The sequence below is a fragment of the Micropterus dolomieu genome, linkage group LG01, assembly GCF_021292245.1.
Source record: "Micropterus dolomieu isolate WLL.071019.BEF.003 ecotype Adirondacks linkage group LG01, ASM2129224v1, whole genome shotgun sequence".
Taxonomy (NCBI): Eukaryota; Metazoa; Chordata; class Actinopteri; order Centrarchiformes; family Centrarchidae; genus Micropterus; species Micropterus dolomieu.
Window position 1 is genome coordinate 549,743 of NC_060150.1, and position 17,653 is coordinate 567,395.

General features: G+C 43.4%; 2 protein-coding genes across 2 annotated transcripts in view; both read right to left on the minus strand.

Annotated features, from left to right (window-relative positions):
- Nucleotides 1–17,653, minus strand: part of LOC123971220 (NACHT, LRR and PYD domains-containing protein 12-like) — a 524,333-nt gene that overhangs the window by 364,809 nt on the left and 141,871 nt on the right. The gene's annotated exons all lie outside the window — the stretch shown is intronic.
- dph3 (diphthamide biosynthesis 3) lies at nt 13,025–14,215 on the minus strand. Its single transcript, XM_046051866.1, has 3 exons — nt 14,006–14,215; nt 13,466–13,540; nt 13,025–13,380 (listed from the first exon to the last, which is right to left on the minus strand). Exons 1-3 carry the CDS (start codon nt 14,111–14,113, stop codon nt 13,312–13,314), a joined length of 252 nt encoding a protein of 83 aa, XP_045907822.1. The 5' UTR covers nt 14,114–14,215; the 3' UTR covers nt 13,025–13,311.

Sequence of the window (17,653 nt, forward strand, 5' to 3'; positions counted from 1 at the left end):
ATTTTAGGACAAAATCCAAAGAGGAAGTTTCAGACTAAAAAGAGCTGAACTTGATTTGTGGAACTCAGACTGCTGAAGCCTCATATTGTCCTCAGCTCAACTTTCCAATGTCTTTTTCCACAGAAGCAGGACTGTGGACTCTGTCCTCCATCACTTCCATTGAAACCCCATCAGGAAGAGATCTCTTCAGGGCCAGTGTGCACAGGAGGAACAATTCCAGCCACCAACAACTCTTTCAGTGGACATATGGGCATGTCAGTGTTGTTTAGGGACAGACTGGAAAACATGTGGACCTGTCCTTTAATCCTAATCTGGCTCTGACCTTCATCATCATTCTAGGAGAACATGGACATTAGAAGGACAACTGGTCAGACTGGATTTAATGAGGACAAACATCAGCAGGGAGCAACATGAGGAGGGAGACATGAACATTTAGCTCTGATTGGCCAACGCTGTTTAATACTGACACATACTCACTGTCTGTCAGACACATGTCCTCGCTTAAAATTAACGGGGTAACCCTTTGAGTGGTCACTCTTGAAGGACACACAGCTGGGCTCAGGTCCAGGTCCAGGTCCAGCTTCAGGTCCAGGTCCAGGTCCAGGTCCAGCAGAGTCTGGTCCCTGCTGCTGCTCTGGGCTTCAACACAACACACACAGATCTTTGAGAGTGAATAATGATGGTGGAGTGATTTGAGTCCTGGACAGTTAGAGATCCTCATCTCACCTCTGAGCTTTGGTCTGGCTGTCATGTTCCCCACACAGAGTGCTTTTAGAGGGAGGGACTCCCTCCTCTCTGTCCTCACACTGACTCATGCTGCTCAACTCACATCCACTTTCACCTGGAGAGGAAACACAAATCATTCATCTGCACATCAACTCAAATCCTCCTTTCCATCATTTCTCCTGGAAAAAGATCAGCTGCTCCTCCACTGATTGGCTGCTAGTTTCTGTTTCATATCAGTGGCAGCTGAATGCAGTCAGACAGCAGCGTGAGGCAGAGGAAGCTGCCATCAGCTGCTGGACTTCTACTATCAGTCCACTAGATGGAGGCATGAAGCTGCAGCCCAGCACACACACCTGCATGGAGGACCGGACACATTCACTGACACAGTGATATCTCACAAAAGTGAGTGCACCCTTCACATTTTTGTAAATATTCAATTATATCTTTTCATGTGACAACACAGAAGAAATGACACTTTGCTACAATTTAAAGTAGTGAGTGTACAGCTTGTTTAACAGTGTAAATTTTTGTCCCCTCAAAATAACATATCACACAGCCATTAATGTCCAAACCGCTGGCAACAAAAGTGAGGACACCCCTAAGTGAAAATGTCCCAAATTGGGCCTAAAGTGTCAATATTTTGTGTGGCCACCATTATTTTCCAGCACTGCCTTAACCCTCTTGGGCCTGGATTTCATCAGAGCTTTATCGGTTGCCACTGGAGTCCTCTTCCACTCCTCCATGACAACATCACGGAGCTGGTGGATGTTAGAGACCTTGCACTCCTCCACCTTCCATTTGAGGACGCCCCACAGATGCTCAGTAGGGTTTAGGTCTGGAGACATGCTTGGCCAGTCCATCACCTTTACTCTCATTTACTTGGCTTGTCACCCTATCTAAGGGAGATGCCTGCCACCCGCCTGAGAAAACCCATTTCAGCTGCTTGTACTCACGATCTACTTCTTTCAGTCAGGAGCCGGGCGGCTGTGGCTCAGGAGGTAGAGCGTGTTGGCCGTTAATCGGAAGGTCGGCGGTTCAATCCCTGGCTCCCCCTGGTTGCATGTCAAAGTCTTTGGGCAAGATAATGATCCCCGATTTGTGAATGTGTGTGAATGCGGATGTAGTGTAAAAGCGCTTTGAGTGGTCAAAAAGACTAGAAAGGCGCTATACAAGTACAGAGCATTTACATTGACCCAGCCTTCATGTTAATAGGTTCAATTCAATTTTATTTATATAGCGCCAAATCACAACAACAGTTATCTACACCATACTCTGATCCAAGCAGTAAGTGATAGAGGCAAAGAAAAACTTCCTTTCAGAGGTAGAAACCTCGAGCAGAACCATAACTCACAGGCTCAAAACCATGGCAACCATGGTGAGTGTAGGAACGGAAATTGACTAGTAGATCGAGAACTTTGCCTTCCGGCTAAGATCTCTTTTCTTCACAACAATGTGGTAGAGGGAATGCAATAATCTGCATTGTTTCTCTTGAATCCGAGGTTCGACTAAAGGCAAACCCTCCTCTCCAGCACCTTGGATCAGATTTTACCAGGGAAGCTGAGATGTTTGATACCTCTGTAATTGGCACACAGTCTCTGGCCCCCCTTTTTGAACAGGGGAACCACTACACAGGTTTGCCACTCTTAAGGTACTGTCCCCAACTTCCACGCAATGTTGAAGAGGCATGTCATCTAAGACATCCACTCCACATCCAAAACTTTTAGCATTTCTCATCAATCCCTGGGGCTTTGCCACTGTAGCCTGTTTGACTACCTCAGTGAAATCCACCAGGCAAATTGACGATGATCCCCCATCAGCTTCCCGCTCTGCTGCTGCCTTGGAGGGCATGTTAGTGGGATTCAGGAGTTCCTCAAAGTGTTCCTTTCATCGTCCAAATTCCTCCTGAGTAAAGGTCAACAGCATCCTATCCTTACTGTATACAGCTTGGATGGTTTCCTGTTTCCTCCTCGTGAGGTTGCAGACGGTTTTTCAGAAGCACCTTTGTGCCAACCAAAAGTCCTTCTCCACACCTGCTGCTTTGCCTCTTTTACAGCGGAGGCTGCAGCGCTTTGGGCCGGTCAGTCCCTTGCTACTGTCTCTGGAGTGGTCTGGAATAATATTTCCCGGAAGGTCTACTTCAATCGGAGAGCTTTCCTGGCTACAGGTGTCCACCTTGGTTTTTGGGGATTACTGTTTCTTACAGGCTAAAATCAACACTTTGACATAATACTGGTGGTACACATGAGAGGAATTTGGGTCATGTCAGCTGCTGAAGTAATGGGGAAAGCCATACAACTTAATTATAGTATTTTGCACCAGATAACGTTACCGGATAACTGCTTGGCGTTAGCAACTGCTCGGCAATTAGCTAACATTATCTAACTTGAACCAACTAAAGCACTAAATCATTTTATGTTTCACATGCTTTGCAGTGTGGATAGTTTACCTTTCCAATAGAATGAAAGCCAACTCTGTGTCGGTTTTGCCAGTTTCAAAACAAAGCGTAACTCAAGTCTTTCTGATGTTGACTGTGTTTTCACCCGACGTGGATTTGATTTTCGTCAGTCCTGAAGGGCTTCAGCACATAAAACCTTTTTGTTGTTTTTTATACTTACATGGAGTTTGTATTGAGAGTCTGTGTTGTTCTGGGACCCGGTTGTTTTGTGGTGTTAGTGGACTGCATTTCGTTAGATGCAGTGTTGTCTCTGTAGTCTGAGAGAGGTGCAGCTACAACCCACCCGATACCTTCACATAAGAAGCAGAATATTGGCTGTTCCAAGCACCAGAGTAAATAGGTGTGTTGTTGACAAAAAGGATGTAAACAAATTATTTATTAATAAGTAATTTCATTGATGAACTTCATATAGCCACTTTAAGCTGAAATAACAAGAAACATTTGTTCAAATGTTTAGCATTGCTGTAAAACCGGACCCACAACTCTCTCTCTCCTCCTCCCCTCTTTCCATCCTTCTCTCCTCTAACAGCAGCTGGCAGCAAACATAGACCTGAAAACCTGTTTTCCTTCGTTCCACAGCTGACGACAAGTTAACAAACCTTGGTTTGTTGGCACAACTTCAGTTTTTTCTTCAGTTGTTGTTTGTACAGTGAAGGTGGCTGAACACATACAAGGAAACTGGTACCCAGTCCACACAAATGAAATATTAAATGAAATGATCCTGGTTCTTATGAGCGTTTCTCAGAAAGGAACAGATCCATCAGATCCGGCTCCTCCAAAGAGCCGTTATCACTATTATCAAAGGTAAAAACATCAGACTCACTCAGCTTGTTCCTGTGGATGTCCGTCAGATCAGCAGCCTGATGGCGTCTCGTCCAAGTCCGTCTGTGAAAAGAGAGAACTGCTGATTTATTTTAAGGTGACTCCTCCCATAATCAGTCAGGTGACTGCAGCTGCTGTCTCGCCATCATAACGTCTTCATCAAAGGATGCAGTCTGACTGGTCTGAAGGCACAAGTCACATGTTATTTGAGTCTGGCAAGCTGTGACATGTAACCACTTATAGGGACCTGCCAACCTGTCCTGCTCTACTTTAGGCTCAGTGGGTGGTGCATATATTTCTTGTGTTGTCTCTCTGACTGCTGAAGGTTTTGTTGTTCTGAGGGCAGTGAGTCAGAGAGAATCTGACTTATCACGTGGTTCCTTTTCATACACTGTATCGCTGTTCTTTCTTTTTACAGTGTGTCCAGTCTGTAGATAACACTCATCTCTGAGTCCGCCTACAGGTGGGAAATTGACCGTCTGATGTTCTGGTGCAGTCAAAACAACAGTCATCTTCTATCTATCATTTTAAACCATATTTCTATTTTTTTCTTCTTTCGTGTAGATAAAAATCACGTAGCCAGACACAAAAAAACTGTTGAGCTAGCTGGCTCCTTCCACCTGGACTTACCTGCTGTCTGTTCTGTTGAGGTTCTGCTGCAGATGAACAACGCTGGAAATGCCTGACAAGAAATTAACGCAACGAGATTTCCGACAGTTTCATTTTATTGGTTGTTTGAAGTTTTGTTTGAAGGTTGAAGATTTGGCATGTACCTTGTGGTGGGAATTGCATGTTTAAATAAACAGCTCAGGCAAACACTTGTCTTTCTGTGAATTTTATTCACAGCAACACACATATGCCGTGTACATGTGTGCTCGACTGAGTGAGGAGAGCTGAGTGAGCCTGTTATTTATCCAGCTTTAGGGTCAATCTTATCATCCCACAGAGACACGTTGTCCCTGAAGTCTGGATACCACAGAGAACAGAGATATTTGACTGTTAAGTTTACACAGCACAGATGAGTCTCCCTGAGTCCAGGGTTACATGCAGTATGTTTGGAATTCCCATTACAACCTCAAGCTGAGCCGAGGTTTGGTCACCGGTCTGCGTCCTTCTCTACTGGATCATCTTCAGCGCTGATGAAGATGATCAACCAGAGAGGTAAGAAGATTAGACGGAGGGAAGAACCTGCAGAAACTTCACCTTCATCAGACTAAAGATGAGAAAGCAGAATTTTTGTCAACTTTAGTCCTTAAAACGGACAAAGTTATTATTGTAGGGGATTTTAATATTCATGTGGATGTTGAGAATGACAGCTTCAGTACTGCGTTTATCTCTCTGTTAGATTCCATCGGCTTCTCTCAGAGTGTTCATGAACCGACTCACTGTTTTAACCACACCCTCGACCTTGTTTTGGTGTATGGTATTGAAATTGAACATTTAGTGGTGTTCCCACAGAATCCCTCTTTATCCGACCACTGTTTGATAACTTTTGAGTTTGTATTGCTGAACTACACGCCATTGGGCAAAAATTTCTATACAAGATGTCTGTCTGATAGTGCTGTAGCTAAATTTAAGGATGCGATTCCATCAGCTCTAAATTCATTATCTAGTTACAAACGGAGGATGCTAATTTCAGTCCCTCCCAAATTGATCATCTTGCAGGCTCGCTGCGAATGACACTCGACTCTGTTGCCCCTGGAACCAGGAAAAGAGATCATATTTCTCCTGTTTTAGCTTCTTTGCATTGGCTTCCAGTAAAATCCAGAATAGAATTTAAAATCCTTCTTCTCACCTACAAAGCTCTTAATGGTCAGGCACCATCTTATCTTAAAGAGCTCTTCGGCTGCATTCGAAAAGTCTTTTTTGCTTAGGAAGGTTCTGACTGAGTGAAATGAACTGGAAGTATTTCAGTCTCAGTGTTTTCTACAATAAAAATAAATAAATCACAGACGATAAAGGAGGCTGATCGCCATGTAAGTTACCACTGGCTACTGAACCTTTTCTCTCTTATGCCATAACTTGCTAATATGCATTCATCTTAAACTGTCAACAGTAACTGAGACCCATGAGAGCTGTTACTGGTCTTATAACGTGTAGCCTCACGTTATGGACTGCAGCCTTCAGCAAATTGCCTGCCACATTATCAACGGTGATTTTCCATTGATCCATTGCTCCGTGCAGTGCATATATTCTCTCAGCATCTCCTCTCTCTCTCTCTCTCTCTCTCTCACCACAGTAACGCTGTCATTCTGTGGGAAACACTGTATTTACATACAATTGAGATTCATGGTGATAAATAGGCCTGTGTGTGGGCAGGAGGGTGAGCAGCATTCTCAATGTGACAACCTGTCCATTACGTAGTGATCTGCCTTTCTGCTATCTTGGTTATTAAGTAAAATATTCCACCGTGTTGTCACCTTTAGACGGCCAGCATTACAACAGGAATTAATTTTATACCAGTGGTGAGCTGTATAGTTTACTATTACATAAAAAGGGCAATAGCCTACATATAGTAAAAATAAATCATTTATATATTAACATACTAACAGTATGCTATTAGATTGAAATTGAACTTTTTATCTATACTATTATAATATTACACCCATTAAAACTAGTTTCTCCTCCACGCTGTGTGAAGGAGCCTCTGCAGTGGAAAGATGAAGCCAGTATGAGCTCCTTCTATCCTCCTGAGAGCAACACGTTCCCCTCGTTCTGTTTTACTAAACTTACTGTAGTTCTGTTCAGTTGTATTTTTACATTAGCTGTGGCTTGTATAGTGTTGTGATTAGGCCTCCTCCTATTTCCTATTGTTCTCCTGTGGTTCCCTCCCCTGCTGTCTCGTTTGTCGTGTGTGTGTGTGTGTGTGTGTGTGTGTGTGTGTGTGTGTGTGTGTGTGTGTGTGTGTGTGTGTCCAATCCTGGCTCCTCTCACACCTGCGGCTCATAATCACCACCTGCAGTCAAACACCCTGGTTGACCCTTACCCCCTCCCACTCTTTGCTAGTTCATCAGTTTACCTCTCGCGGTACAATGTGTCCAAAAGCCCTTGAAGCTCTGTTGTTTGAGTGTTGTTTGTTAGCTCTGCCTAATGTCCAGTTTCTTTGTCCACCTGAGCTCAGCCTGCCAGCCTCGCCGCCCTGTACAGAACTAAAGGCCCCGCACTGTCTGGAGGTCCCCGCTTCATCCCAAACCTTTCGCTCCCTTTCCTGCACCATTTACAATAAATCTGATCCTGTGTTCGACATCTAACTTGTGTCCGGGTGCTGCTGGTGTCTCTCCGGTCAGTAGGTGGCGGTATGCACCTCTGTGATCCGTCATTAAATCAGAAGTAGTCTGAGGAGGAAAAGCTGCTGTGAATTAGTAAAAATGTCTAAAGTGGAGAACGAGGAGGAACTTTGTGGACAACGCAAACTACTGGACGCTGTTTTCAAGCCTGGAGCAGGTTTGTGCACTTTACTGCTTATTCTCACTGTAAACTGCCTTTACTGCAGTAAAAGTACTAATACCACTCTGTGAAAATACTCCACTGCGAGTAAAAGTCCTGCATTCAAACCTTCCTTCAGTAAAAGTATGTGAGTATTATCAGCAACATGTACTTACAGTATGACAGTAAAAGTTTGTTTATATCTGATGTTTCTGGATTAATTTTACTGTTGCAGATGTTTAAGATTGAGCACAAGAATATTCATTAATACAAACACAGACAAGACATGAAGAGAGCAGTTTTCATAGCAAAACATTAAAGAAAGGGCACAAACATTATGACAGCTTTCTTAGTTTTTGAGTCAGATGTTATTAATGTAATGTTTCCTTTAGAAATTGCCTGTCTCTGGATACATTTCACAGAGTGAGCAACTAACACATGTGTCTCCCTTAAGTTTGTAAAGAAAGTGTAGGTATAATTTTAAAAGAAACGTCCCTTATTTTATCTGCAGTACTCCAGATATTTTCCCCCAATTCAAGTTACCAGCAAATGTAGTAGGATACGACAGTAGTGGTGACACAACGTGCGTCTTATTTTTCCAGATTAAAAAGAAAAAGAAACAAGTAGTTGTTACGTTCTCAGTAACATATTAACTTTTATCGAGCGACATCTGCCTCGTGATGTTTTGAAAATTCTTGGCTTGTGAAACTAAACAACACAAGTGGTATGAAAGGGACCTGTCACTGCTTTTTATTATAAACAGGTACTGACACAGTACTTACTTTTTATTTGCTTTTATTTTATGCACCAATATATCAAAGCAAATTCCTTGTAAGTTAAAACCTACTTTTCTAGCTCTTTGTTTTGGGTGATGAAGCCTGGATGTTGTATTGCAGCTCTGCAGACTGTGCTGGAGGGCAAGAACGCATCATCTCGAACTGTCAGCAGCATTCTGCGTGCTTGTGACATTACAAGATCACTCATCCAGGAACAGCGAGCAAGAATATTCTCCAAGTCCATTCTTTCCATTCTTGGTTTGAGAAACACCTTTTAATTTGTAGCTCATAAAGAAACACTTGCTCCTGCAGTTTATCATCAGCCAACACGTTCTCATGTCAGAAGCTTTCAGACAGCGTGACCCAGCGTAATTATTGGACACTAAAGGAACCCTTCAGCGTCCATATGAAATGCCACACTTTAAAAAACTGTCAAATGTAGTGGAGTTAAAGTATATGTACCAGAAAATAAAGTACTTAAGTAAAAAGTACAAGTGAGAGTTAGATTGATGATTTTTGGGGCTGATATCATGTCACAGTCTGTGTAAATTAAACTAAAGTTAAAGTAAATATTAACAATTTTAATATATATACATATACAAGACCATGTCAATGAACTGAGAATAAACATTTAAAAAGTAAAATGTATAGAGATATACAGTTAGTTCCAGAAATATTTGGACAGTGACACAATTTTCATAATTTTGGCTCTGTGCTCCATCACAATGGATTTGAAATTAAACAATCAAGATGCAATTGAAGTGCAGACTTCCAGCTTTAATTCAAAGGGTTGAACAAAAAAATCATGTGAAACATTTAAGAATTGCAATTTTTATACACAGTTCCCTCATTTAGGGGCTCAAATGTAACTGGACAAATTAACATAATTATAAATAAAATGTTAATTTTTAATACTTTGTTGAGAATCCTTTGCAGGCAATGACTGCTTGAAGTCTGGAACCCATGGAAATTACCAAACGCTGGGCTTCCTCTTTTGTGATGCTTTGCCAGGCCTTTACTGCAGCCGTCTGTATGTTCGAGGGTCGAGGTTCTTTCTGCCCTTAAGTTTTGTCCTTCAGCAAGTGAAATAAATGCTCTGTGGGGTTGAGATCAGGTGACTGACTTGGCCATTGCAGAATATTCCACTTTTTTGCCGTAAAAACCTCCTGGGTTTCTTTCGCAGTATGTTTTGGGTCACTGTCCATCTGTAAAGTGAAGCGTCGTCCAATCAACTTTGCAGAATTTGTCTGAATCTGAGCAGATAATATCTTCCTATACACTTCAGAATTCATCGGACTGCTTCTGTTTTCTCTCACATCGTTAATAAACGAGTGACCCAGCGCCATTGGAAGCCATCACACTGCCTCCACCATGTTTTACAGATGATGCTTTGGCTCATGAGCTGTTTCAAGCCTTCTCCATACTTTTTTCTTCCCATCATTCTGGCTGATCTTAGTTTCATCTGTCCAAAGAACGCTGTTACAGAACTGGGCCGGTTTTTAGATGTTTTTTGGCATCTAATCTGGCCGTTCTATTCTTGAGGCTTATGAATAGTTTACACTTTGTGGTGAAGTCTTCTCTTTATGGTAGACCTAGATATGGAAATGCCTTCCTGGAGAGTGTTCTTCAGTTGGCTGGATGTGGTAAAGGGTTTTACTTGACCATGGAAAGGATCCTACAATCATCCACCACTGGACGTCCAGGCCTTTTGGTGTTTCCAGTCTCACCAGTGCGTTGTTTTTTTCTCAGAATGTCTCCTTTGACCTCATGCTGCGGGTTCACAAACACAGCTTCCAAATGCAAATGCTACACATGCAATCAACTCCAGACCTTTTATCTGCTCGATTGATGAAGAGATAACGAAGGAATAGGCCACACCTGTCCATGAAACAGCTTTTGAGGATTGTGTCCAATTACTTTTGGTCCTTTTGAAAAAGAGTGGGCTACATATATAAAGACCTGTAATTCCTAAACACTTCCTCCAATGTGGATACCCTCAAATTAAAGCTGTGAGCCTGCACTTTAAGCTCTTTTCATTATTTAACTGTAACGTTATTATGTTTTGGTAAACAGACAAAATAATAAAAACCTGTGTCAGTGTCCAAACATATATGGACCTGATTGTATATAAAAGAAATGACACAAACATTTAGGGCGATTCTGAATAACATAAAGAACTTATACAGTTAAGAGGTTTTCCTCCTTCACCGCTTTCTACAAACTATACACCAACTGTGATCTGGGAGCAGCACAGTATTTGTGTACAATACTGTGACGCCTGTAGAGGTAACATCAGCAACGCACAAAAAGCATTCACAAAAAGACAAAGGTTCATTTCATTCTTGCTGTTTGAGGGAGAAAAGTTTCACGGCCGTCGTGAGGTCTGGTATTTTTTATGTAATTTGACTAAAAACCTTTCACTTGAACTCGGCAGGTCAGTCGCTCTGACAGCAATCTTTACATCTTGGTCACATGTTCGTTTCATCAGCTAATATATCTCCTATGTTTGTTAGAATATCTGTAGACACAGATCACCTCCAGGAGTTTCAGCAGCAGCAACTGTTCCCTGTCCGTTCTGTCAGCTCAGTGTTTTAAAGCGAGAGCTGCGTATGTTTCTTTTTCAAAACTGTGTCACAGCATTTGCTGATGCATCGATCCAGAAGCATCAGTATACGCAGCAAGAAATGCAGAACGAGATATCGATATATTCAGAACAGACCTATTTAAATCCTTGTTCCATGGTCCCCTTTGAGCACCTGCCCTTCCAGAGGTCTCTGCACGGCCCTGGTCCTCAGTACCGCCAGGTGACAAGGGGCCGGTTGTTGGACAGGAAGCACATCACCTGACAGAGCTGCTCCTGTCTGACAGACGGCCCCCAGAGGGCCGGGGACCCTCTCACAGGGGACAGGAGAGAGAAACCTCCTGGGTAATGGTGCCAGAGTCTGGAAGCAGCCAGTGTTTTGCCTCCACCACTGCAGGGGTCCCCTGATGATGAGGATGATGAGGATGGCTCGGCGCTCTAGAAACTTAACATACAAAAGACCAACTTCATTTGATTTCACTTAAAACATTTAGTGAAACCTGCGATCTTGAACGGGCTCCTGAAGGTCCTGCTCGTCATGCAGACCCTCAGACTGTCCCTGTTTGCTGGCTCTGCAACGTGTCCTCTTTCAGGGGGTCAACCACTCTGCTTCTGGGGACGTCTCCATCCAGCCTACGGCTCTTTGAACATCCCTCTCCGTCCTGACGAGCGGCTCGATGTTTCTCTGCCTCTTTTTCCAGCCAGGTTTCCCGGTTGTGATGTCAGAGGGGGGGCGGTGGTTTTAACGAGGATCCAGCTCACGGAGTCTGCGTTGATCTGATTTTCCACCAGGTCCCACTCCTCCTCACTTGCCTGGAGAAAGTGGCGCTCGGGGAGATCTGGATTTGTTCGAGACACCGAGTGACTTGGCCAGGATGTCAGCTGCAGCTCTCTGTAAGTGGAGGCCGAGCTCAGGCATCTCCACCAGACACCATCAGCTCTGCTGCCCCTGATCAGCAGCAGCGCACGTTCTGTTAGCCTGAGGAAGAACGAAGCCTGTACAATTTAGATATTTGAGGATTTTAAATTCTGATGTGCTGATATTCATTTCCCCTTATTATAAGAAATAAAAGTAGGTCTGCATCTCGCAGCTCCTCTGAAAGAGCTACAAGCTTTGGCCACAGTCTGCAGGAACACAGTGGAACCCAAAACAGGAGAGGAACCGTTCAGAAGTTCAGTCTGTGTAAAAGATTCACTCGACCTGATGAGTTCAAAAAGCAAAGTGTGCTGCTGAGAACAGATCGTTCCTTCCAGCAGGACTGAAGTACTGAGGACAAGACCCACGCTGATCAGTTCAGAACTGTGACCAAAGCAAGACGTCTGATCGTTTTTATTTCATATTTATACTGCTAGAGTGCTTTTTGGCATTACGTGTATTCATTGATTTAAAAGGAATTAAAATTGTCAAAGTATTTACGCACCTGTACTCCGGTTAGTGTTTTGAAATGTGATTTGTAAATGAAATGACTTCCGTCCCAACAACACAGGTTATTTCTAAATGATCCTTGTCTTGGCTCTCCTGGTCTTAGCTCTCCTGGTCTTGGCTCGATCTCATTCTGTGGAAAACCTGAACGCCCCTGATGTTTTGACCCCACAGACTACTAGCCACGTGACCTACTTTAGACCAGATGCATAAAGAATCTCAGTCCGTTCAGTTCCCGAAACTCTTTAACCACATGACACAGACGGAGGCTGCTCTCTCTCGTGTTACAGTGTTGTTGCAGCGTGACGCCACATGTACACGAGATTACTGATCCACACTGAACTTCATGTTTTCCTCTTGGATGTGAAACTGCACTAAAGTGTTGATGTCACCCAGATTCTCTCCCTGAACATGTGATCTCTCCTCAGGTGGAGTTGAATCAGGGGCAGCTGGACTGGATGAAGGTCCTCAGTGTCCCACAGGAAGCTTCCTGTTACTGAGACGACTGAAGTTTCTTCGTGTGTTCAGCGTTTCTGACGACTTTGTTCAGATTAACTCAGCTGTAGAGAAACGGGACCCGACATCCAGAGCAGCTCCCTGCGTCACGTCACACTATTATTCAGTTTCAGCCTTATTTATTTTACATGTAAATTATTTTCTTGTATTTATGAGAATGCACCATATTTTAATAACTATAATTTATATTCTTATTTTGCAGTTTATATTAATGAATTTATTTAATTAAAGTGTTTCTTCTCAGAGAGGAAACAGCTGGAGGATTAAATCAGCTGCTGAAAGTAAACTCATGTTTTAAATAAAATCTCTTTACAGTTTTTTTCACAGGTTTTTATTCTGCACAAATATTCAGATTACACAATAAAATATTTTCATATGAGACATATTTACAGATCCGATGTTTTCCCAGCAGCACCTGAACGCACCTCCCCTCCATCACCACCAATTTAACAGAAATTAAACTTTGACACAGAAACATCAGAGTTTCTGTTGTTGTTTCTAAGGGACGAGCTGAAACGCCCACAAACCACAGAAGAAGTTAGAAAGCGTCTCTGCAGGTGAAGAGTCCGGGTCAGGCAGAAGGGGGTCAGGACTGAACCAGCTGCAGTTTGGTTTCTGTCGGAGCCTCGATGATCTCTCCGGACATGAACAGCTCCTGAAACAGGAATCAAAAACAACATTTTAATCTCGGCCACGTTCACTTCCTGTCCTCTGTCCGGGCTCGGGGTGCGTTCACGGACCTTATCGTAGATGACTTTAACGATGAGCGAGCAGCTCGGACACGTCGCCACCTCCTCCCCGTTCTCCAGGTCGTCCTGCAGAAGACGAGCACACATTTATTTATTCCCAGCTCAGGGAAACGTCACGTGGCTGCAGGTTCGTCATGCAGGTAAACTAACAACAGTTTTCACCTGAAGACAGAGAGAAAAGAAAAGCAAACATCAAACCAAACTCCAGTGTAAAAACTACTGATTATAGGTCTTTCTCTTGTGACAGACCTTAAACACGTGACAGACACATCGACTTTAAATATTACACTTGTATAAAACACTGAGGATGAAGGAGGTCTGGTCCGTGAGCCGAATCCACCAGAAGACCCTGAAGATTAGTCCAACACTTTAAAATGTGTCCTGATCATGTCAACGCGCCGCTGCAGAGGAGTCTCTATAATATTTATGATATTTTGAACGGAGTTTGGTGTGAGAACCTTCAATGAAGAGTTTTATTAAACCGGGTTCCTGACCCCCTGAAGTCCGGGGCCGTTAGCCTTCCGGTCTCACCTTGGTGATGGCGAACCGGTCTCCGCAGGGACACGGGAAGTAGTACGTCTCCGCGTCCTCGTCGTACTCGAAGTCCTCGATCTCGATCTCGTCGTGAAAAACCGACATTTCAGCTGAAACTCTCGGAAACTCATCGGCCGTCGCTCCACGCTGGTGCGCGTGCGGCGGGGCGCGGCGTGATGACGTCAGAGCGGAGGCGACAGGAACAGTGACGTGCAGCTCCGCTGAGGTCGCGCACGCGCAGGATTTAATATTTCAAGTGCGGAGGATGAAACAAAGTCATTAAGATATAATATTATATTTTAATACATCAGGCGTGTTTATGTCCCATAAATATAAAAAGTAATCAGATGAGAAATGTATAGAAAATAATACTAATATAAAAAATACATAACATCAGCATCTAAAGATGTTATGTGTGTATTAAATTAAATAAAGTGATCATTTTTATTCAAAATTAAAGAACAGAGAAAACATCTTTCAAATTGACTGTGTTTACGCAACATTAATAACGTAAAGGGATTTAAACATCTTTATTTATTCTGATTAATAACCCTGGCAACCTGTCCAGGGTGGAGCTGATGTCAGCTGGGATTGGCTGGATGGATAATTAATTACACGTATAGATTATTCAAACTAAATATCAGTAAATTTGGCAGAAACGGTACAATAAGAAATCTTTAAATATAAGGTTATAAGATAATTCATTTAAATGAAAAGAATAGCTGATGGTTTGTCTGCAGCTCCGCGTGTAGTTCCTGCTGAAGCCAGCAGGCGGCGCCCTCACAGCAGAAAGCTGCTTTTTCTGAGTGAACAGCTTTGTTTCAGCTGTGCGTTTCAGTTGTTTCTCTACATTTACCTGCTGCTGTTTCACAAAATAAACCCGATGAAGGCGCATCGGTGTTGTGGTCTAACTGATCCCTGTGTGCCACTGAAGGCGGGGCTTAAAGTGAACTTTGGTGGGAGGTCCTTCAGTGTGAGAACATGATCAGTTGATTACTGAATTATTAAACATTCAGATGTGATAAACTGAAACTTACCAGGAGGCGTCAGTGTGAACTCCATTCAGAAATACAGACATTTTATGTTTTAGGACGAGACAGACGATGTTAATTATTATTAAACAATCAGTTTAATAGATCAGTGTTTTTAACATCAGAACTCGATGATTAGTGAACCACAAAGGTTGTTTCAGCCCACAGGTGTCATTTACACTGCGGATGCTGGTGTCCCCACCACTTTTTGAAAGCATTTGTTAAAAATGTTCTGAAAAAGCAACAAGAAAAGGTTTATTAGCACAATAAGTAAACGTGCAATGTAACGTAGATTTCCCTCATATAAAAACATTTCCACTGTAAACTGGAGCACAAATGTCTCCAGAATGCAGGAAATTACCAGTTTAATGCATAAAAGTTAGAATCTAAATGGTGCTAAAAATCTTGACTCAAATGTTCTTTCGACACAAAGTGACGCCACAGAATTACGACCCGTGTTTCTGTTGTGGCAGCGACCTCTGGTGGCTTTACAACACAAACACAGGACAAAGACGGTCAGGTGTTACGAACCCCGGTGGTGGCCTGGCTGGATGGAAGAGACCGGCGTTTGATTCCCGTGTGAATCAAGACTGATTTGTTTTTTAATAAAGTTCTGTAACTTGTGTTTTTAATGTAAGGGCCTGTCTCCACTTCTGAAAACGCCAAGCTGGAAACGCTTTGGACGCGCAGCGTTTATTTCGGCTGAGACGCTTTGGTTGCTATGATACCTTGTATCTGTGAAAGTGATGTGTTGCAAGTACTGAATGTGAAAATGTCACCACAAAGTAGAGAAGCTGCTCTGCATGAAGAGCGAGGGGACGAACGTGGTGGGCGAGGAAACATCGTTTGGTTCAAGAGCTGAGATGGCTCGGCGTGGTGATGGTCTCTCTCCGCTGGGATCGGACAGCTGGGTAAAAAGTGACTGCATTTCACCCAAAGTTGGAAACTCGGCGACCAGGAAAAATGCTCAGCGCTGAAAAGACACTCGGCGCCTCGTCACGCTGCTGCCGTTTTGAAAGGAAAAAACACGCTGGGCTTTGGTGGACTAAGTTACGTAGGCTGCATAACTTATGTAAGTTCAGCGTTAGCTTCATTAGCAGCTAGCTAACTATATTAGCTTAAAGGCGTTGACAGCCCCTCACCGTCAGTGATTGGATGCATGTCGCCCGGTGAACCCTACAGCTGAACACACCCGCCGCGAGGGCTCCACGTGTTTACGTCATGCGACGTAGGTCGCGTGATCTCCGAAACGTAGGTCCGGTCAGGAAGGATTTAAAAAATGGCCGTTTTGGGAGGTATGGACAAACGCCACCGGCTGGGGCGCTATGATAGCCACCGGCCGGGGCGCTATGATAGCCACCGGTCGGGGGCGCTATGATAGCCACCGGCCGGGGCGCTATGATAGCCACCGGCCGGGGCGCTATGATAGCCACCGGTCGGGGGCGCTATGATAGCCACCGGTCGGGGGCGCTATGATAGCCACCGGTCGGGGGCGCTATGATAGCCACCGGCCGGGGCGCTATGATAGCCACCGGTCGGGGGCGCTATGATAGGATTCACTCGTATGAGGCGTGTAAATAAAATACCAATTCTTATGATTTAACAATATTTAATGATCAGTAAACATAATTTCAAAGGATTAAAATTATTTAGAACACAATTGAACACAACAGGGTTATATTTGGTTTTCAAAGTTGAAACTGAACAAAACATTAATGAAATTGAGTTTTAGGGTAAATATTTTACGCTGCGTCTGAAGCTCTAAGAACTACACAGTTCTGCTGCCCAGCTCAGGTTTCTAATGACACAAGTTTACTGATCTGACATCTAAAAAGTGAAACCTTTAAAATATTTAAACTGAAAAACTTCATTGAGAAAATAAGCTTTTCATTGCAGCTCTTCTAACATTACTTTTGGACTTTGCACCAACAGTAACACAAAAACTGAATTTGTTTCTGTTGAAGCATCATTTTTGTTTGGTTGTTTGGTATCTGTGGTCAGATTTTTGTGTTTGAACAACGTTTGGCTGCACAGCTCGAGTCTTTGGGAACAGTTTAAACAGTTTTAAAGAGTTTAAACCTCAAATGTTTGAGTTATTTCACAAGTTTAACAAACCTTTCGATCTTACTTGAGCCCATAAATACACTTAAACACCTCGAGTTTCAATCATTACGGCCAAAGAGACTAAATGTTCTGCTGTTTCCTCTTTCAGTGGTTCTGTTTGTGCAATAACTATCTGATCACAAACTAAATGTCACATGTTTAATCACTTTCTGGAAACAAATGACCAAAACATTTTATGTTCAACGAAATCCAAATGTCCTACACAAACAATCCGCAGACTTTTTCCCAAACATCATTTCACTAACTCAAGCCTTACTGACATTGTTCTTTCGCGGTTGGGGGGGCGGAAGCAGCCGAGCAATGCCATTAACTTCAAACGCCTTTCAGTCAGAGCTGTGGGCATCGATAACATCCTGTCTACGTTTGACTCAAGTCCTGCGTGCATGCGGCCTCACAGGCGGCTGAATGATGCTGTTGTTTCCAGCGCCAGCCAATCACTTTCTCCCGTCTGACTGATGGAGGGAGGGGGGGGGGGGGGGGGGGGGGGGGG

What these genes read in the sequence shown, in the direction of transcription:
- dph3 (XM_046051866.1), bottom strand. Translation starts at nt 14,113, where the DNA reads ATGTCGGTTTTTCACGACGAGATCGAGATCGAGGACTTCGAGTACGAC. An exon ending in ACCGGTTCGCCATCACCAAG is followed by an intron (nt 13,541 to 14,005) that starts GTGAGACCGGAA and finishes CGTCTTCTGCAG; the next exon opens with GACGACCTGGAGAACGGGGA. An exon ending in TTAAAGTCATCTACGATAAG is followed by an intron (nt 13,381 to 13,465) that starts GTCCGTGAACGC and finishes TTCCTGTTTCAG; the next exon opens with GAGCTGTTCATGTCCGGAGA.